This window comes from Dermacentor albipictus, chromosome 2 (genome assembly GCF_038994185.2).
Source record: "Dermacentor albipictus isolate Rhodes 1998 colony chromosome 2, USDA_Dalb.pri_finalv2, whole genome shotgun sequence".
NCBI lineage: Eukaryota > Metazoa > Arthropoda > Arachnida > Ixodida > Ixodidae > Dermacentor > Dermacentor albipictus.
Window position 1 is genome coordinate 179,591,741 of NC_091822.1, and position 21,204 is coordinate 179,612,944.

Consider the following 21,204-nt stretch of genomic DNA (forward strand, 5'->3'; position numbering starts at 1 on the left):
AAGAACAGAAAGGACATTGAGGAATGAACGGTAAAGGAAGCGTGCTGCCGCCGTTTTAAAGGAGCTTAAGCTCAAAAAACAAAGTGTTGGCTGATGCCGAAATGCAGGTGTCCTTCATCCAAGCCAAAATAAACTCTTTAAAGCAGTGAAACACAACACTGAGGCGTCGTGCGCGGGCTGAGAGAGTACACTCTCAGCCCGCGTCCTGTGTCTGTCCTGACATGTATGTGAGGACAGTTGAGGTTGACTTACGAGATGTTGAGAGGGAATCTAAGTTGTGACAAAGTTCTGGCCTCATACCACTGAGCTTGCTATCAGTTGATAGAAATAGTTCATATTAGAAAATATTTGCTTCTGTATGCATCTCCTTTTTATTCGTATTTGAGAGTGTCCGACTCCATTTGCATTTTTTTTCGAAAACATTTTATTTGCTGTGCATTTTACTATCCCTCCCCCCTCTCTATTCTCTTTTTGAATGGCATAAACACTACTCCTTAGTATTCAAATTGGATTAAATCGTTTTTTTTATTTTTTCATTAGTTTTATAGGGAGTGACAGTATCGGGCAGTATGGGTTCAGCCCGTATTGACATAATACATAGTCCTGCATCACTCAGGGAATATTGCAGAGGCACTCAGGAAAAACCTGGAAAACTCAGGGAATTTGGAAATGTCAACTTGGTGGAAACCGTGACTTCCGGGTGACGAGCGACAGAGCGATCTGTTCAAGCGACGGCCCGGTTTTTCGCTCGAAGCCGTCGCGTGTCGCCGTCGCGCACAAGACCGCTCTCATGGGATTTAGCCTTTAACCTCCCAGCTTCTCCGTTCCCCTTTCGAACCCAGCAAGGACTTTTCAATAAAGATTTTTTATCTCTGTCTCTCTGGCTGCACTATGATGGCTACCTGCATGTTGTGACCTGCTCCCGGCAGCTACAGCGTGAGTTGTGGTGAGTTGCCAAACGAAGTGATTAAAGGTCCAGGCGAGTAGGGGATCTTGCAAGAGCCGTCCGCTGTGCGTACGTCGCGCGAGAAACTCTGGAGCTGGCGCTGCAGCTACAGACCCTGGCGAATGCGGGGGCTCCCTTGGCGGAGACACCGCAACGTCGTCATTGTCCATGTGTGCTGGCTTGATGCGGTCAAACGACACAACTTCTTGGCGACCGCATCTATCGATGCTGACGTACATGCTTGTCCCCACGGCGGAGGGCTTTAAACGGCCCATCATATGGTGGTTGAGGTGGCCGCCGAAAGGCGTCGTGTTGCACAAACACGTACGGGCGCGATGTGAGCCGCGGACCGACGTGTACAGCCCGCCTCCCTGGGTGCCGCGGGGGAGCAGCACGAAGTTTGCTCATAATATCGCGTAAACGAAGTGCGTAACCACTGGAAGCCATGGGTGTATCGTCTGAACCGTGCACAAAGAGGTCCCCTGACAGCCTGAGTGTCGTGCCATAGACCATGCAACTCAACGGCGCGGCAGCTAATGTCTTCTAGAGTGTACCGTATGCCCAAAAGGACGAGCGGGAGCGCCTCCACCCAGTTGTGTTCTTCGGTTGCTGTGAGCGGCTCGGCCATGCCGTTGCTCATGGGGTGGTACGTCGTTGTACGTATGCGAGAGGCACCGATGAGCTGAGTGATGCCAGTGAAGAGGGCGGCTTCGAACTGCCGACCGCCATCCGTTGCGATCGTGGAAGGCACCTGGAGCAGGCACCCCAATGGTACAAGAAGGAACTGGCAACCGTTCCAGTTGCGATGTCCGCCATAGGGATGGCCTCCGCCCAACGGGTGAATCTATCCACGCATGTCAGCAGATAAGTCTGTCCGTGGCAGGGTGGTAGTAAGCCAACAATGTCCAGGTGAATATGATCGAATCGAGAGTCCGGGGTTGGGAGTGCTCCCAGTGCTGTCGAGGTGTGTCGCTGTATCTTTCAACGCTGGCAAGCTGCACATTCACGTGCCCAGCGCTGGACGTCATGATTAATCTATGGCCAGGCAAACTTTGCCGCCACCAGTCTCTGTGTGGCTCTAATCCCTGGATGAGAGGGTCTGTGTAGAAATTCAAAAAACGTGGCGACGGAAGCTGGAAGGCACAAACGGGCGAGCTTTGGCGATACTTCTGTCACAGCAAATTCTGTCTTGGGATTCGAAAATTGGCAGCAACTGCAGCTTCAGGGCAGCGGTTGCGGTCAACAGTTTTTTTAGCTCGTCGTCTTCACGTTGAGCTGCTGCCAAAGTGGAGAAATCAGCCTACTGTGTGGGTACAATATCATTTATAGGGTTTCAGGAAAAGGCGTCTGTCACCTCGTTGTCACCCCCCTTGACGAGGCGGATGTCCGTTGTCAATTCAGATATATGTGACATTTAGCGAAATTCCCACGCTGTGTGCGTGCCACCATCGGATCTTAGCGAGCGCAAGGCGTTGGTAAGCGGCTTGTGGTCAGTAAGGACGAAACATTCTACGCCTTCCAGGCGACAGCGAGAATGTCAGATGGTCGTGTACATAGCGAGCAGTTCTCTCCCAAAAGTACTGTAACGGCGCTCAGGGGGTTTAGCTTCTTTGAGAAAAACGAAGTCGGGTGCCAGATTCCATCGATGAGCTGCTGTAAGACCACCGATGGCTGTGTCGGATGCACCGACCATCAAACACTGCGGAATACCTGGCCTTGGGTATGCTAGGAGTGCGGCTTTTTTCAGGGCGTACTTGATCTTTCGGAAGACTTAGATTCGCTCGTTGACCAGGAAAGGGTGTCTGAGGAGCTTCGTAAAGTGGCCAGAAGGATTGGAGAGGTTAGAGGATTTGGGCGCAGTGGGGGACGAAACGGTGGTAGAAACTCACTAAACCCAGAAATTCTTGCAGCTGGCACTTTGTATTTGGCTGTGGGAATCCTTGCACTGCTTCAACCTTGCTGGGCTGAGCCCGAACTCCTGAGCTAGAAATTAGGTGTCCCAGGAACGATTGCTCAGGTACACCAAGCTCGCATTTGGCTGCAGTGTTCTCGACTACCCCGTGCTCGACTAAGCGCAGGAAAACGATGCGCATGTGATTTATGTGCTCTTCCGGCGTACCACTTGCAACTAACAGGTCATCAAGGTAAGCGTGGCAGAAGTTCAGGCCGCATGTGACGCCGTCCATGAATATCTGGAATGTCTGACCCGCGTTTTGGAGGTCGAACGGCATCCGAAGGAACTCTAATAGTCCAAAGGGCGTCGCGATGACAGTCTTCGGAGCATCCTCTGGTGCAACTTGAATTCGATGGTATGCCCGCACTAGCTCTACCTTTGAGAAGATGGTAACCGTGCAGGCTCGTTGTGATGTCATAGATATGCGCGGTACCAGGTATCTCCCTGGTGTCGTAAGCCGTCTTAACACCCGGTAGTCCCCATATGGGCATTATATAGTCTACCGGCAACGACTTAGGGACCATGAGGAGCGGAGATGCCCAGGGGGTTGCCGAGGGCCTGATGATCTCCAGTTCTAGCATGCGGTCAAATCATCATCGGGCGACTTTCAACTTCTCCTGGGACAGGCGGCGAGGTCGGGCGTGCGCGGGCCCGCAAATGCATTGCAGGTCCGCTGAAGGTGATGTAGTGACACAGCTTGTGCTTCACCGCAGAGCCGGCTGGCGGCTGCCTCGTCAATTCAGGAAATTCGTGCAGGATGCGAGCAAAACGTTCGGCGCCTGCCGGCCCGAGCAAAGTAGAGCTCAGCGGATGGTGTTTTGAGGGCTTGCCTTGCACAGTCGCTTCCGACACAGGATCGTGGAGACGTCTGTTGCGTAAATCGACGAGAAGACCAAAGTGCCCAGTGAAGTCGGCACCCAGGATAGCGAATTTCATCTCTGCCACAATTAAAACCCATCTGAATATTTTCTTTAAACCTAAATGCAGCGGTAGCGATCGATATCCGTAAGTGGCAATGATTGTGTTGTTGAGCGCCCGAAGGGGAGACACACTGGGGACACGGCGCGTTGTTGACAGAGCCAGCACTACGCTCACCTCAGCACCGGTATCCACGAGGAATCAGGGGCCACTGTCACGGTCGGTGAGGAAGAACACTGACGGACGGCGCTCTGGGGTATCCGGAACGCTGGTCGCCCTCAGTGCCGGCCGCGGACGTTTACCGCATAATCGCAAGGTGGAATGCATTTGCGGGCAGCATTGCCGTGCGTCCTGTGGTACCAACAGATTCTCTGTCGCAGTTGCTGGGGTTGCGCTGCGGCACGCTGGTGATCCGCACCAGCGCTGCCGTCCTACCTGGCTGCTACTGTGCCGGCGAAATGAAATATCTGTTGCCGTATGCCCTGAAGCTCGTCGGTAGATGTGCGAAGTCCCGTATCTGTTGGCGCAGCCGCGATGGATAGCGAAGCCACTGCCATTACTATGTCGGTGAGTTCGGCGAGCTGAGAAAGCTGTTTGTCGGCAGCCGAGGCGAGGATCATCCGCTCGTTTGTGGGGAGCCGTTGTAGGAAGAACTACCGAAGCAGCCTGCTTCGACGTCGGTGGTCGCCGTGTCGAGCAGCTGTTGCATGTGACGCAACAATTGACTAGAGGTCCGCTCGCCGAGCTCAGCGCCGTGTAGTAGGTGTTTCAGTCGCTGTGGCCCTGATGGCGTGAGCCGGCTGATAAGCAGTTGCTTGAGCGTTGTGTACATGTCCGCTGCCGGGTGAGCCACCAGCAGATCCCGCACTTTGCTCGCTGTTATAGGTGGAAGGCTGCCGACCACGTGGTGATGCTTTGTCTCGTCGACAGTAATGCGTCGGGCGGCGAATGACGATTCCACTTGCAGAAACCAGAGTTCTGGGTCGGCTGTCCAAAATGGCGATGGCTTAAAGTCGACGGCGGAGATGGCCGGCGCGTAGGCTATAGTCTCCATGGCGTCGATATGCAGCTGTCGTAGCCTCGTCCGGGTCACCACCGTCCGGGTCAAGCGAGCACGCGCGGAGAAGGGAGGCGATTTGACGGCGTGAATCCCAACTGTCAACTCGTTTTACTTTTCTTTTGCTTCCGGCCGCCTTGGCGCTCTCGCCCTTCCCACTCCTCGCCATCAGTGGAGAGGGGGAGAGAGAGAGATGCCGGTTCGCAGGTGCGCTCGCAGCTCGCTCTTGCCTGCACGTCGTGGCCTGCTCGCGGCCGCTGCACTGTAAATCACTATTACTACCATTACTCTGAAGCAATAAAGCATAGCATACGACCCCCCCCTCCCCCCCCTCCCCCCCGGCAGTTGTAGTTTTGTGGCTTTCAACAGCTTCGCAGGACATCCACTTTAAGAGGGCCGGGATGGCGTGTCAATTTTACTGTTACGACATATCGCGCGGTATATGCCACATGGGCTGAGTAGACGGCAGTAAAGCGTTGTTCGCATTTCGTTGTTTAATATATGCTCATGACCTGGCATTTCCTCTTATTTTACCGTGCAGATGGTCGATTCTCTGCACGCGCCGAGGTTGCTTAGTGGCTCTGCTGTTGTGCACGAATCGCAGGATCAAATCCCGGCCACGACGACCATGTTTCGACGTGGGGGAAATGCAAAAACACCGTGTACTTAAATTTAGGTGCACTTAATTGAAAGAACTTGAAAGTTGGAATCGGTTGGCGCAGGACAGGGGTAATTGTAGATTGCAGGGAAAGGCCATCACCCTGCAGTGGACATAAGATAGGACCACCCCAGGTGGTCAAAATTAATCCGGAGTCCCCCACTGTATAAGGCGTGCCTCATAATCAGGTCGCGGTTTCGGCACGTAAAACCCCATAACTTAATTTTTTTGGTCGATTCTATGAAGCTGCGATGACAAGTCATGTTAGGCGGGAAGATGAAGATGAAGACGTTGAGCAACCGGCGCGCGGCTCGAGCAGAGCGGAGCGGCTACCGGGCGAAGAACGGCGCACCTCTGGCAGCCAGCCGTCTCGAGTCGGTCCGCTTGTCTCCTGGGCAGCCGTGCCCGCCGGGACACTGCAGCGTCAGCGAAGGTGAGCCACGAGGCCAACGCGCCGCGCCTTCCCCGTTTTGTTTCTCCCTTCGCGCAGCGTACGGCCTGTGCTGTTGGCCGGTATCTCGACCCAGAACGAGCACTGCGCTGCCACGGCCTGCCGTGGTGGCGTATTGGACATGGCGTTGCGCTGCTAAGCCCGAGGGCGCGCGATCGAATCCCGGCCGCATTTCGATGGGGGCGAAATGCATAAACGTCCGTGTATCGCGCATTGGGTGCACGCTAAAGAACCGCAGGTGGTCCACATTGACCCGGAGTTCCCCACTACGGCTTGCCTCATAATCATATCGTGGTATTGGCACGTAAAACGCCAGAATATAATTTAGTCCTTTTTTTTATTTTACCGCCACGTGCACACTCACGCGGAGCACAGGGCCCGTTGAGTCTATAGGTAGGCCAGCTGCCGCGTCATACGCTTACGGGTCTCGGAATCTGTATACGGCCCTGTCAAACCGTAGCCCACGAAATTCTTCTGGGCGTGGTTGGTCCTCGCGCCGGCTCTTGGAGGGTTGATTCGACGCTCAGTGGCCGGCGCATTTCTCCGGAGGTGGGATAGGCTGTCTTCGTTTCATTCCCCCCCCTCCACATCAGCCTCGGCACGAGTCTCCTTGTGGTCTCACCTTCTCCTTGAACATTCCCCCCTCCTGCTCAAATTTACTCCATAATTCATGCCCTAGATATATACCACAACCCACGAGCTCAAATAGAAAAGAGGTAGTAATTCGGTGTATTTTTCTTCTGCATATACTTGGGAGATTTACCGCAATGCACAGGTAACAAAAAAGATCAACGAAAGGCCATCGAATAAACGCATCCGGCACCGTGTGATCCGAGTATACATGCAGCATTCAGTTCGAGCATTGCTTGTCCGTCACTCCACGGGTAACGTCACCGGGAACATTCGGCTCACCTATAGTGCCTAATAAATTCGGGCTATGAGGGTCCGACATAACTAGGAAACTGAGTGGTGCTAAAATGCAATGGACGCACGTGAAGCGCTTCACGTCCCTACTGTCCTAATGCGTTTATAGTGCTGCTGTTAAGAACGGCCCGCTGAGGTGCAAGTTTTGCCAGCCAGTTGCGACAGCGGCGTCAACTTTTCTTGGAAAGCCACCGTTACGCTCTAGCCAAACGGCGTCACCAAGTCTAATGTGTGCGGAGGACAATGCCGCGTCCTCGCCTCTCCTTCGCGGGATTGCCGAGATGAGTTCGACGAACCAGGCTTTACGACTGAACACGCCACCGCCGACCTGGTCTGCTGTGAACAAGGGAGTGCCCGAGGGAACGTAGTTTGAGGCCCCTTCCCATGCAGCGTTCCTGACGTCAGTTCCGAGTTCTGCGAAGACCATCTGACCTCGGTTGAGGGACCGTGAACCTGTGCAGAAGTGTGTGTGTGTAATCCCTCGCGCAGAGAGGCGGCTCGTCTACGGTGCCGGGTCAAACGTTTCCCTCACCTTGGGATCGAGGGAGGACCGAGTGTTTATAAACCGCTGTTGTGCGGCTGCTCAGTACTTTCTCGCGCAGTCATGCTAGACTGATGAACTCCAACGTCCTTATGTAGACACTGCAAATAAACCCATATTCCTCGTTCTCGATGAGAAGCAGTCCTTCCCTTCAACAACGTCCTCAGCGTGGATAAGTTGGACGACGGCATGGTCCAGCTACCATCCAATTCATGCCCGACTCCAATCTTGACAACTCGTTACGGACGGTGGGATTGACCTCCCAATCCTCACACTGCTCAGTTTCTCAGCGGAAAGGTATCGATCGCCCGCTATCGTACCCAAAATATTCTTAATTGAGATATTCACTTTGCTTTTCCGCCAAGGGAGCACGCCCGTTGACTCGTTCAACAATAAACATAATTACCATATTTCCGACCCTTTGGGCGTGCAGAAATGAAATATAGAGAGTGAGATAACTTACGAAGTAAAAAGCTTGTTCTTACTAATATTTACGCATTAAGTACTATCGTTGATACACCGAAATTTAAACTATTACAACAATCTCCTTTTGTGCAGCCACAGCTTGATTAAAACATAAACGATGGCCTGTCATTCGATTGCGTTATTTAAAGCGGTCAGCAGACGACCATATTTTTATAAGCGCCCTATATATATATATATATATATATATATATATATATATATATATATATATATATATATATATATATATATATATATATATATATATATATATTTATATATATATATGATTCAAGGACAACAAATGATCACAGAATGATCGCCACACTTTCTGCGTAAATTCCATGTTGGAAAAGACTCACTACATTGAATTCTGGGGTTTTACGTGCCAAAACCACAACCACGACTTGATTATGACGCACGAGTGGGGTACGCCGGATTAATTTTGACCATCAGAGGACCTTTAACATGCCCCAAAGCACGGGACACGGGCACTCTTTCATTTCGCCCCGTCGAAATGCGACCGCCGCGGCCGAGATTCGGTCCTCGCAACCTAGTGCTTAGCAGTGCAACACCATAGCCGTTAAGCCACCGCAGCGGGTATTCTCTGAAAATAGGAACATCGAGAATCCGTACACTCAGAATGTCAAGTGTCTCGCATACTCCGACTCCCACATACTTCGACAGCTTGCTAACTGTTGCATCTTGTGTTTCGGTTCCGGAACGAGTTGGCCGCTAGCCACTGCACTGTACTAACCGACTCCTTTGGTAAGCACAAAATTCAGAGAGCGATCCCGACAGTGGCACTGGGTGACAGCATCCCGCATTCACCTTGCGCCGAGTTCTCCGTTATCCTAGCTTCTGACATTCACCGCGCGCGGCGCCGTTGGGGAGTCGCTGCAGCAACCGCCCGATTTGCTCTACAGACGTTATGCCAGCTGCTGGCGGCTGAATCAATTTCGTATTCGACTTTAAATGGGTTTTCGTGGAGCATTTTCTTTTTATTCTTCCGGGTTGGCGACACATGTCGACCTGGGACAGAAGACACGCCAAAATGCAAACCTTGTCGGAATTGGATCCGCGTTCGCCTACCACCCAGATCCCGAGAGCGCCCATACAAGCAAGCGCGTCATTTTGCTGTCTTCGTCGCAGTTGGTTAGACCGGTGCAACTTGTTATACTTAGTTATACTCTATCACTTGTTTGATGTGGCCTGCTGAAGCTGATAATATTTGACTGCCACTTTTCTACGGGTCATAATGGCGGTAATCATTGCTAAGTAACGCTTCTAATGTTCATTAAATTTGAATAGTACTATAGTAGGATACAACTTTAAAAAACCGCTGTTGGCAACCAAGGCACACTGACCGCGCGGAATTGTTACTCCGCCAGCTAATCAAAGAAGCAGAAAAATCACCGTCATGCGATAATTTCAAAATGGCATCGTACTTGATACCTCCGGAGCGTCTGCTGCTCTTGGAAGTCTTTTCATCGGCGGAAGCAATGAGGTGTGCAATAGACATGGACACAGTGTACGGAGTCTGAGCAATTCACTCTTCAAAAGTGCGCGGTACAGTTTATTTCACTGCTTACCCCGTTTTACTCATGAAACTTCACTCCCAACTGAAGTAAAACTTGACAATAAATAGTTGCAGTGAAGCGAGAGTTTGATTTCAGTTCTATAAAGAATGAGGCTTTCACCATTCCACTATAATAGACGAGTGAAAACGTACAAAATCACGTGCTTATAATTTTATTTTTGTGGTTACCGCCTTATTTAGGTAACAGGGAAAGTTTGAAGTACAAACTATTTGCGGACTCACGGATGAACAGAGCCTGGCTGTTAAGAGGGTGTGGGCACTGCAGACTTGAATTGTATCCGACCAGGCACGTACCAAGGATATTTCTTTTTGGTGGGGGGGCGGGTGGCAACCCAAGCGGGGAGCAAATGAGGGGGGAGGGTACCTTTACTAGTACAAATGTAAATAATGCCCACCATTCGCCATGAAGACACGTAAATCCGGAAAACAGAAATGAAATAAGGTGTATCTCACAGGTATACGCCTCTGATATACTCCTCTCCTTTACTTGACAAACAAGGAACCACATCAAATGGATTCGCGCAGGAAAGAAGCGTAGGAAGAACACTGCCCAGAACTCGCTGAATCTGTCGATTGCCCTATAACAGCCCTCTTAGCTCATTTAGCTCCTCGGTTCTGAGAGCGTGCGCGCTTACAGAATGTTTTACCACTTCTTCCAGGCTGATTTCAGAGTTGGAGGTCGCCTTATATTCATTAAACTCGGTACTAGTGTCATCCTGCTCCTTGATGGTACAGTTAACGACTCCGCTCCCCTCTAAGTACGGCTTCATCAAATTGCAGTGGTAAATCCGCACCTCCTTCCTGCGACCGGGCATTTTCAGAGCATAGTTAGTATCTGAAAGCTTGTGCAACATTTTAACAGGTCCTTCCCAGTGAACTTTAACCTTGTTCTTTCTTGAAGGTTTGAGGATCATTACCTGGTCTCCGGTGTTAAACGTACGAAGCCTCGTATTCTTGCCGTAATAGAACTTGGCGTTCTTTTGAGCTACTCCCATGCTCTTTTCGACTAGTTCTTGGGTTGCACTTAGCCGTTCCAGCAGATTTAGCACGTATTCTACCACTGTTGGACTCTCTCCTCTTTCCTTCCACATCTCTCAACATTCTCAGTGGAGAACGGAGTGTCCTCATACACAAGTTCTGCTGGCGAGTACCCTGTAGCCTCATGAGGAATCGTTCGCAAAGCAAACAAAGTGGCCGGAAGACAATTCTCCCAGTCCTCCTTGTGCTCGTAACATAGCGCCCGCAAAATTCGCTTAAGCACTGAATGTCACCTCTCTACACTATATTTGACTGAGGGTGATCGACGGAACTGTGTATCAACTTTACCCCGCGCTTTTGTAAGAATGTGGAAGTCAGTGAGATGGTGAATACTGACCCTTGATCTGCTTGAATTTCGGCTGGAAGCCAAACTCGTGCGAATAGTGACAAAAGCGTGTCTACTAATTCGGTGGAGCTGAGCTTTCTCAGAGGAATTGCTTCTGGAAACTTTGTAGCCGAACACAGCATGGTAAACAAATACCTGTAACCCGACTTTGCCTTTGGTAGAGGCCCTACCGTGTCTATCACAAGTCGTCTGAAAGGTTCTGAAATTAAGGACACTACCTTTATTGAAGCTTTCCCGGTTTCTCCTGGTTTACCCGAGTGCTGGCAGGCGTCGCATGATCTTACAAAGTTTTCTACGTCTTTGAAACAGCCAGGCCAGTAGTATTCCATAAGCAATCTTCCCTTCGATTTCCCTTCCCTTCGATTTGTTTATGCCTAGGTGGCCAGACCACCCATTTCCATGACAGAGACTCAAAAGGTCCTTTTTGTACTTAGTAGGTACGACTAACTGATCTAGAATCCTGCCCTTTCGGTCTCTGTAGTGTCGATACAACAATAATCCTCTCTCTTGTATCGTCACGTTGAGCCTAGCAATGCCTTCTTTAGCGGTGTGACACAATTTAGCTAAGCTGTCATCATTCTTTTGCTAGGCTGCCAGCGACTCTCTGTCCACACGTAAGAGCTGATCAAAGTTCTTTGAGGTCGGTGATAGTAACGACCCTGTTTTGCTTGCGAGTGCGTCAGCTGGCTCTTCCCGCAGGCGTGAACTTTGATACCCTAGTGATAAGCTCTCATTGAGCTGGTCAGCTGGTAGGGTTTCCTCAACCGCTTTTTCTTCCCTCGAGCCTAGCTCGGATTCGGTTACCGAATTTACCTCTTTTGCTACTTCCGCTGGAGCAGCTTTTGCATTTTCAGACGAAAGCGACGTGATTTTACGAGCTTGGCCTCGCGTCAACGCCTGTACTACGCCCTCTCCCAGTTTAAGCCCTTTGTCACGCAGTAACTGATCCGACCGATTTGAAAAAAATGTAAGGGTACTGCAGCGACAAGAATTTGTAAACTGCAGCCTCGGTCACGAGCTCCCCGAACGGTCCACTGATTTTGACTTCGGCCATGGGGAGACACAGGCTGTGTTCTTCTACAACCTGTTTGATCCATACTATTTTCTCCCGTGATGTCATCTACCGTCACGTAAGACTGATGGATAATGTTCATAGTGGCGGCACTGTCTTGCAGCACCCGGCATGGTTTCCCATAGATATGGGCTTAAATGTTCCATATTCTCGTCTTTTTCATCCACGTAAGAGAAATCTACGCTAGGCTTCCCGCAGTTTACAGCGCTATGTCCTAGTTTGTGGCTCTTATATAAGCGGATTGGTCTGAAAGATTCGAATTTTCTTTTCTGCTATTTTTGCCCGGTTTCCCCGTTTGATTTCTCCTTGCTCTTTTCTGAGGTTTTTTCCTCCACGTCTACAGGCTCTGTTCGTCCAGTCTGGGAACCCTTTTTGAACGGAAATGGTTTCCGCGGTCCATTTCGACCGTCCCAATTTCCGTCCTCGGCGTTCAGCTTTCTACGCGTTGCGTACTCTTCGGCTAATTCAGCCGCCCTTTCCAGAGTGTTTACATTTCCTCTGTCTTGCACCCACAGCTTCACAGATTGTGGGATGCTTTTGTAAAACTGCTCTAGACACATGCATTCAATAATCATGTATCTGCTCTCGTATGCTTCCGCGCTTTTCAACCACTCGACTAGGTTGGCCGTATGCGAGCTGCGGATACCCCTCGCTATCCTTCTTGCCCGTGCTTCTAAATCTTTGCCGAAAAGCTTCGGCTGAAAGGCGGTGCTTCTTAAAAAGACTAGCCTTAACCTTTGCATAATCATATGCATCTTGCGCACTGAGTCTGGCGATTACTTCCGTAGCCTCACACGGCAATATAGACAGCAACCACTGTAGCCATGTACTCGGACTGAAGATCATCTTCTCGCAGGTCCTTTCAAAATTTCCTAGGAACAAGCCTATGTCGTTCCCGACCTCAAATGGCTTCAACAGCCTGTCCATGCGGTATGATTCTGCCTCACTTGATCGTCCCAGAGCCCCTTCACTTCCTTGAGGCAACTCCAAACGTTTGCTTTCAAGTTCAAGTTAAATTTTTCTTAACTCGCGATCTTTCTCGCGTTCCTCTCTGTCCCGTTCTTCTCTCTCTTTGTCCCGTTTCTTTCTATTCCTAAAATGTTCTAACCCAATTTCAATATCCTCCTTACTGGCCTGTTCGGAAATCAGCTGCAATATTTCCGATTTTAGCATTTCCTTGCGTACCTCTAGGCCCAGTTCCTCACCAACAATCAGCTATTCGTCTCTCAGCAGTGTCCTTAACTCCTTGATTGCTGCTTTACTGCCTCGGTCCTCCTCGCTAAACAAACCTAGGTAAACACAACCTAGCTAACAATCAACAATCCAACTTGCCTACTGTTCTAAACAGAACTACCACAAAATGAAGCCTAGAGAGTCAAAGCAAGAACCAAGCACTCACCGCAGACACTGCGCCACGTCGCAAAATCCCTCTCACCGCGGCCAGCCAGCTGTAAGGATTGGGGTCGGGCATGAAATAGATGGTAGCTGGCCCATGCCGTCGTCCAACTCATCCATGCTGAGGACGTTGTTGAAGGGAGGGACTTGTTCTCATCGAGAACGAGGAATATGGGATTTATTTACAGTATCTACATGAAGGGTGGAGAACGTTACATTTCATCAGTCTAGCATGACTGAAAGAGAACGCACACTGAGCATCCGTCAACGGCTTCTTTAAAACACTCTGTCCTCTCTAGATCCCTAGGTGAGGGAAAACTGCCGTTCAACCTTCGTCCAATGGGAGAGTCAGCGTAGTCGACCCGCCTTTGAGGGGGAGGGTTCACACACTCACTTCCGCACTTTGGTTTCACTGAACACACCGAGGCGAAAGGGTTCTTGTAGACAGGGGTCTTGACCCGAGCAGGCGCCTCTTGATCCCAGAGCTGACCCGCAGTCAGTAGCCGCCGCGTCTGTTCACTGACTGCGACGACTTTTGGGGCCCGTGAGAATGCACCGCAAAACACCCTGTTCCAGGAGTTCTCGTGCTCCAAGTAAACCGTGAAGGTGGCAGCGAATCGACCAAAAATACACGGTCCGCCGAACGAGGCTAGACATGGTGGCGCCGTGGGGCTGTTGAGGCGATGCATTATTGTCTTTACAAAGCGAGTCGTCGCAGCAGGCCTGGAAAATTTTGCAGGTCGGTGCCCCTACAGGCCGATCGTAACAATGTCTACCACACATTGCTTGGATTTTTCGTGCTGACAGAAAACAAAAAAAGTAGCGGGTGCCTTGTAAATGCACAAATTATGTTGTGTCCCTTCTACTGCTTGCGCGACGCAGTTTTGCTTGTTTTTTTGACTAAGATGAAGATAGGTACAGGCGCCGGCAAAAGTGGTATACTGCACGCAGCGGGAGCCGGAGCAACGGCAAACTGCATCGCAACGCCATCTACAGGCAGCATCTGGGATCGAGACAGCCATTGGATGCCTTTTATTATCTGCAGGCATGTCGCTTGACTCGTGTCAATGTTTCGTGCTTCAGCTCGCCAAAATGCCGAGCCACGCCGCCGCAGTAGCAATCTGCGTGGAGTATACCACTTTTGTCGGCGCCTGTACCTTTATCTAAACACTGGAAACAAGCTACAGCTAAGCAGTTGAGCCACCGCGGTGGGTGAAAAGACTCATACGCTATGTGCCACAATCTAATATGATCAACTGGGTTTATTTCTGGAACTTACGGTTTGCAAACTGCAACCCTGCACCAAAGGCAAAAATAAATTCATTTAAGTTTTACGGGCCAAAACCACAATCATAATAGGACACTCGCAGCAGTCTGCGACTCGCGGATTAAATTTGACTACCTGGCGTTCTTTAACGTGTCCTCGATGCACGGTGCGAGAGAGTTATTGCATTCCGCCCCCGTCGGAATGTGGCGCCGTGGTCGGGAGCGAACCGGCGACCTCGAGCAGCAGCGCAGCGCCATAAGCATTGGGCTACCGCTACGGGTGCACCAAAGGCAGATGTTCCAGTTCTGTAAGCTGCATCTGTTAAAACAATTAAAGCGTGCAAATCTGTTATGTTTACAGTTTGCGTGACATGTTTACAATGCTGACGGTGGTATTGCAAAATACTCCCCTTGTGCCGACCACCACCATCGTTTATCTGTTAGCCGGCGGGACGTATTATAGATGAGCATTTTAGCAACGCGCATATTGATGACCATTATAGATGCAACGCGCATATTGACGTCTATTTGAAGCGAAGCTTTCATGAACTGCTTCGATAAATGCTATACAACTGATAATGGCACAGCGTTTTGCCGTATGGCGTGCCTACCATGCAAATCCGGCAAGCTGCCAAGCCTGCCGGAGACCCGCACCACGAGACCCACGCGTGTGCGTTTCACTGTCTCCGCGGAATCGGCCCACCCAGTAAAGCGGGCCGATCATGGAGGTAGTGATGTTTACTGCTGCACTGTATACTGTCGGCGTACTTTACTCGAACAGAAACCGACCGAGCGGTTACGCCAAACCCTGGGAAATAAGGCATAGAAAGAGTTGCTTTAATAAAGGAATTCTGCGCTCGATGGGCGTACATTTGGTGGTGTGAGGATATTTAGGTGCCTTTTTTTTTGCTTTCACATGCACAAATCTGTGGAGAACAAAGCCGATTACTGGCACATTTGTAGGGGTAGTAGAGGCGACTACATGCAAGCCTATTCGTTATGCGAGTGCTATCTTGTGCGAGTTATCCGATAACGCAACGTTATCAGCATCAGCCACGTGGTCAGCGAAGTCCTGGAGGATTCGCAAAGTCTGCTTTGCTTTAAGAAGTGCATACAAAATAACTATGTGTGTGTGGTGACATTCAAAGTTTCGATTACAGTGTTAACTATTCCTATTTGTATTGGAAACAATTATTCGGTTTTTGCGAATATCCAAACATGCGAAATATTTTGCAGAAGCCAACTATTAAAGTATAGTTACTGTTCTCCGTCTGCTAAAGGAAGTACCGTAAATTATCAATAGTTAAGGACAAACGCTTTACAAGCAACGCGGAAACAAAACGGTTATAACTCATGCTTTGTTTGAGCTTTCGCGCCTGAACATTACGTGACAACTTGTGGTCTTTGCTTGTAGTCTGTCATTTAGCTTACATGACTGTTTAGTTATGTAGCAGTTTTACCTCTTACGCTGTTGCAACGGGCCATAATATCCATGGGTGTCTAAGGCATACAAGTCTTTCTGTCGCCTTCCCCCTCCCCCCAACTTCTGATATTTTTTTCATCAACCATTTATCTAGCGTTCTTGGAAAAGTAATCATGCAGACGCATTCATTTATAGAGCGCTTGTTTGGAACCATGCTATGAAAATGTTGGAAGGCTATTCCTGCAGTTTTTTTCATGACAATTGCTAAGCTTGTTTATAACTGATCCATGTTCTTTTTTAATAGTTAGGCTTCTTTTGTCACTAGTCAGTGCAAACGTTGTACTTAATCATATGGAATGGAAATAGATATTCCTTTTGTAAATATATGTATCTGTGTTCGACTATTCGATACTTACTAACTGTATTCGAAAAAAAAAATTGTATTCGCCCACTCCTAGAGATAACTGCTTTAAGATAATCCACAGTAGTGGTAGTCGCAGCAAGTGGCATTCATATGTATTGCGCTCCTCCGCTGATATGCTACGTATAATATAGCACATACGAGGAACATATTCTTCGTTCTCGAACTCGTTCTGATTTTCTTGTGAAAAGCCAATTTCGGGCAATCATGGCATCTATACGGAAATGAATGTAGAATCAACTAAACAAACGGTATGATCTCCTTTATCTCAAGAGTGATGCAATCGACCTGCTTCGCCGCGTCTTCCAGGGCTCGGCCTGCCACCACGCTTGGTGACGACGCCAGTTACCCGCGGCAGCAGCTGACTCCCGACGAAGCACGATGGGAGACGAGTCGATGGCGTCCGGTGTGTCCGGTATGTCGACCGGCGATACCGGAGGCCCACCGGGAACAACAGCAGCTGCTGGCGGTGGCGCAGCAGAGTGAGTGCACAGGGTTTTGAACACTTAGAGCGCTATAGCGTAGAGCCATTCCAAACTTTTCTATTACAGTTTTGAAATCAGTCTCCATGACTGGTCAAACAATTTTCGGGACGCCACCACTTCGCCTGTCTCTCACGCGACGTCATGAAAACAGCGAAAACGCCCCGCATCTGATAGGATGTATGCACACTGATTATGCGTGATTATACCGAACGAAAGAAAACTAATTATTTCCGATTCGACGCATTTTTCGCCATAATACTCTGCCATTGATCAAACGTTGTCGGGCTGCGCCCACTTCGCCTGTCTGTCACGCGACGTCACATAACCGCCAAAACTCACCGCGTCAGAGAGACATGTACGCGTCAAAGGCGCATTAATATGCCGAAGAAAACTGATTTTTTTTTTTCTGAATAGCCGGGGACTGCCCCGTTCCGAAAGAAATAGAATATGGCTGCCCGCCGATTGCTCTGGCACTAGGCACTCGGAGCGGCCTGGGAGCATGGATTTTATCTGCGTATAATAAACATTTTTCCGCGGCAGTATAAAGTTATCAAGCCCTTTCGGAACGTATACGACATCACTTTGCCAACTCCTCTTTGCTGAGGATCCGTTCTGGCGGCATTTTTAACGTTCCGTTGCACACCACTGTGACTTTTGACCAACCACCGCATGCTAAGCAAGAGGAAGCAGATCAATCGCGGATGCCGGCACCACCCTCCTTATCCGGTTATCTACTTTCACAGTGCTGGCTGGGCCCCATCAAAACATTCTCCACTTGAGCGTGCTCCTCGCCTATTGTCAGCCAATTCTATCAGAAAACCTGTTCAGTGTAGGCAAGGCTATTCGCTTAGAAAGTGGTCTCCTATAAACAAGGAGCGCGTTTGATTGGGCTTTTCAAAACGCTGCGGGTTACCGCCCGATGCTTGCGTTGGTGGTTACGTAATTTTGACGTCAGGAGATTGGAATAAAAACAGATTGGAATAGTTTTACGTTATGTGGCCCTTGATTTCGCAGCAGGACGATGGACATGATGACAAGAGCGCGGCACAAGTCAGGCTCTGTTTACCTTCGTTGTCGAGTGTGTCATTTGGAAGGCCCCCCTTTCCGCGTTACTGTCTTTTGTTATTCTCTTAAGTACTTTCTTGAGTGACTAGCCATTCGCAAGTAAATCAGTAGTCTGGTATGTGCAGTCTTTGTAAAAACTATTGAGGTACTTCTCATGTCAGTGGACTTGTCGGCCCGTTCACCAACCTGCCCGCATAACATCACTAATACCGATATGATCAGTACCAAAATACATTGATTGATTATTATTATTACCTACACGAATAACGGCAAAAGAGTGCGGCTTACTCTTTTAAGCTTAGGTGTGTCAAACGTGGTCCAGGAGACATGTACCCGGGCTGCACCGGTAATGTCGAGATTTGCGGGTTGACTTCGAAACTTCTGAAAGATTGAGCTACATCCATAAGAACTGTTGTGTGCGAAATCTCGGTGTCTGAAACAACAACAACAACAACAACAACAACAACAACAACAACAACAACAACAACAACAACAACAACAACAACAACAACAACAACAACAACAACAACAACAACAACAACAACAACAACAACAACAACAAGCAACCGCAGATTTGTTCAATTAAGTCTTCCAGCTTAAGTACTTTCGTGAGTGAGTTTGCCGCATAGCATCACTATTGCCGAAATCCCGACAATGCTGCTTGCTGTCCTGAGCTTCGGCGCATCAGGCGAGCTCTAGCAAGCCTGCAACAAGGCGACATGGCGACAACAAGGCCCCACGAATGATCTTCCCACTCACGGGGCTGCCTTAGAAATTTTGGCAGATAAATCCGCTACACCGTAAAGCCGCTATCGTTAAATTGTGTTGCTTGAAACGATATAAACTTGCCATGGTAGGCTTGCTTAACTAGACCCCGGCTGTTAAACAAGGGCTGCCCAGGGGTTTCAGGGCTGTTATACTTGCGGTTCCGAGACCAATCAACGGTTTCTTTACTGCTGTAGTTATTCGGTCTGCGCATGTACTGATGGCACATGATATTAAAAAAAACTAATCGTAATGACAGATTAGTAACGGTATTAAACGTGTAAAAGACGAAGCGGTATACAGCGTTTCGCTTAAAAATTTGTGCAGCAACTGAACGGTAGTGCTACATTAGAACACTGTGGCAAATGTAGAGCGGTAAACCCATAAATTTAAAGGTTTGACGGTTGCGTAGTGGTGATGGTGTTCGATTGTACGAGAGACGAAAAGAAACGCGAGAGCGTTAACACATTGTGTGGGCGTTGTAACAATTGCAGAGTGGTATAACGTCTTAGTAAAGCAGCATTCTAGGAACAAGGCGGCAACGCAAAGCATAAACACACTAAAGCAAAGCATTAGCCGTGCCCGTTACTATAATTAAAGCGAACAGGTGCTGAAAGAAGCGTGACACGTCCGACATGGATCATTGTCTCAAAGAAGGACGATTAAAAAAAAAAGAAAGATTCGGCAAGCCGACAAATGCGCGGCTTCTTTGTATAGCCTTGTGGCAAAACGGAAAGGCAATACTGAAGTCTTTCGAAGCTTCGCGAGCTGCCTTGGATCTTTTTTCTGGCGTACAAGATTGGCTACGTCGAGGTCTTCTTATACCAGAAAACTAAAGACACTGTGCCTACATCACTACAGTGTTTTAAGATATTTCTTACCTTCTATCGTCCGTTATAATGGCAAGCAACAATGGTGCAGGTCGAGCCACAGGCAGCAGTTCTGATACACAAATCGGTAGCGCGTCAAAGAAGAGATACACGATTGTACCGCACATGTTTGCAAGAAATGACAGCAGTAACGAGCTCAACCTAAGGAACCACGTTTCGACTTTATTTACGCACCTAAAATTCACAACTTAGGAAGCTCCACACAGGAGGATTTCTTTTTGGCAGTAGATCTTGAAAGCAGTTTTCCTGGCACTCGAATACTGGTTGTATGGGACTACAGTGCATTCCATGCAGCCACTGGCTTCGCGTAGGAAAGCAGGCATCGCGTGGAGGGCTATTAGAATGCAGGGAGAAAGCCTGTTCGAAGAACCTTTTCAATGACTATGGCATTGACGGTGGCGCTTCGTAACAAACAAGAAAGACATTGTACCACACGGTGTTGGATCTGGAGGACAATCCGAATTGCTGTCCCCCAGATATTGGACCTTGCCGTTGAGTGCGGGAGTTGGTCGAGGTTGAGGAGGACTTTGAGATGAAAGAAACTGGAGGTTTATTTACATTATTTACAGTAAAGGTACAAAGAAATTAACAGTAATAAAGTAATTGCTGGCCGGCAGCAACTCGGGCGCTGCGGCCCGTGGCGAGAAGCCCGAAAGAGATGAATGAAGGAATGCTCTCCTGCTGCTCCCGGTCTCTGGCTTTTAACCCCTTTGGTGTCTCGAGGTCACGACCTGTTCGGCCAATCGTCTAGCCCGCTCAGGTGTCGTCATTTTCGGCCAATGGTAGGCGCCCGTGCGAGTGTAAGTCACACTCGGCTCAGAGGGTCGCTCCCTTGGCCGGCAGCAACTCGGACGCTGCAGCCCGTGGCAAGAAGCCCGAAAGAGATGAATGAAGGAATGCTCTCCTGCTGCTCCCGGTCTCTGGCTTTTAACCCCTTTGGTGTCTCGAGGTCACGACCTGTTCGGCCAATCGTCTAGCCCGCTCAGGTGTCGTCATTTTCGGCCAATGGTAGGCGCCCGTGCGAGTGTAAGTCACACTCGGCTCAGAGGGCCGCTCCCTTGGCTCCACTTGTCCGAGGGATTACTTGTTTGCGGTATTGCCTTCCTGGTCTGAAACTGCCGTCACAAAGGCGGATGGGGGGCGGGTTGCTCCCAGGGTTTCACGGTGCATTACAGTCGTCGTTGCCTCGCGGCTTGCAAGTGCTCATCGGGGGCAGGCGGATTGTTCTCGAGCGACCTTTCAGAGCCGCATAGCCTCTTTCCTCGGGGCCCAGGTTACCTGGAACCGTGCCAGGCTCCCTCAGGGAGAGTCAAGCAGTGGGACAATAGCTCCACATAAAGGCGCACGAGATGGGGGACGCCAACTTGTTTGGACGTGCTGCGCATCGGGAACGTAGTAGATGTGCTTCTGCGCTCCTTAATTAGATGTGACGCGATTCGATGTGAACTGGTGAACTCGAAGGAGGCTCAGGAAAAGGTCCCGTATCTAACAACGGCCTCACGTGGGCTATACTCACAACCTGGT

General features: G+C 49.5%; 2 protein-coding genes across 3 annotated transcripts in view; one reads left to right on the forward strand and one right to left on the reverse strand.

Annotated features, from left to right (window-relative positions):
- LOC139056347 (uncharacterized) overlaps window positions 1-21,204 on the forward strand; it is a 184,517-nt gene that overhangs the window by 40,151 nt on the left and 123,162 nt on the right. Inside the window, exons 1-2 of one of the 2 annotated variants that reach the window (XM_070534511.1) lie at window positions 5,825-5,966; window positions 16,785-16,957. The exons of the other annotated variant lie outside the window; for it this stretch is intronic. Coding sequence (XP_070390612.1) covers window positions 16,857-16,957 — 101 coding nt within the window. The 5' untranslated portion in view covers window positions 5,825-5,966; window positions 16,785-16,856. Of the gene's footprint in view, window positions 1-5,824; window positions 5,967-16,784; window positions 16,958-21,204 lie in introns of those variants that run through there. 2 annotated transcript variants of the gene reach the window in all.
- Window positions 4,435-4,872, reverse strand: LOC139055823 (uncharacterized). Its single transcript, XM_070533367.1, has one exon. It carries the CDS (start codon window positions 4,870-4,872, stop codon window positions 4,435-4,437), a length of 438 nt encoding a protein of 145 aa, XP_070389468.1.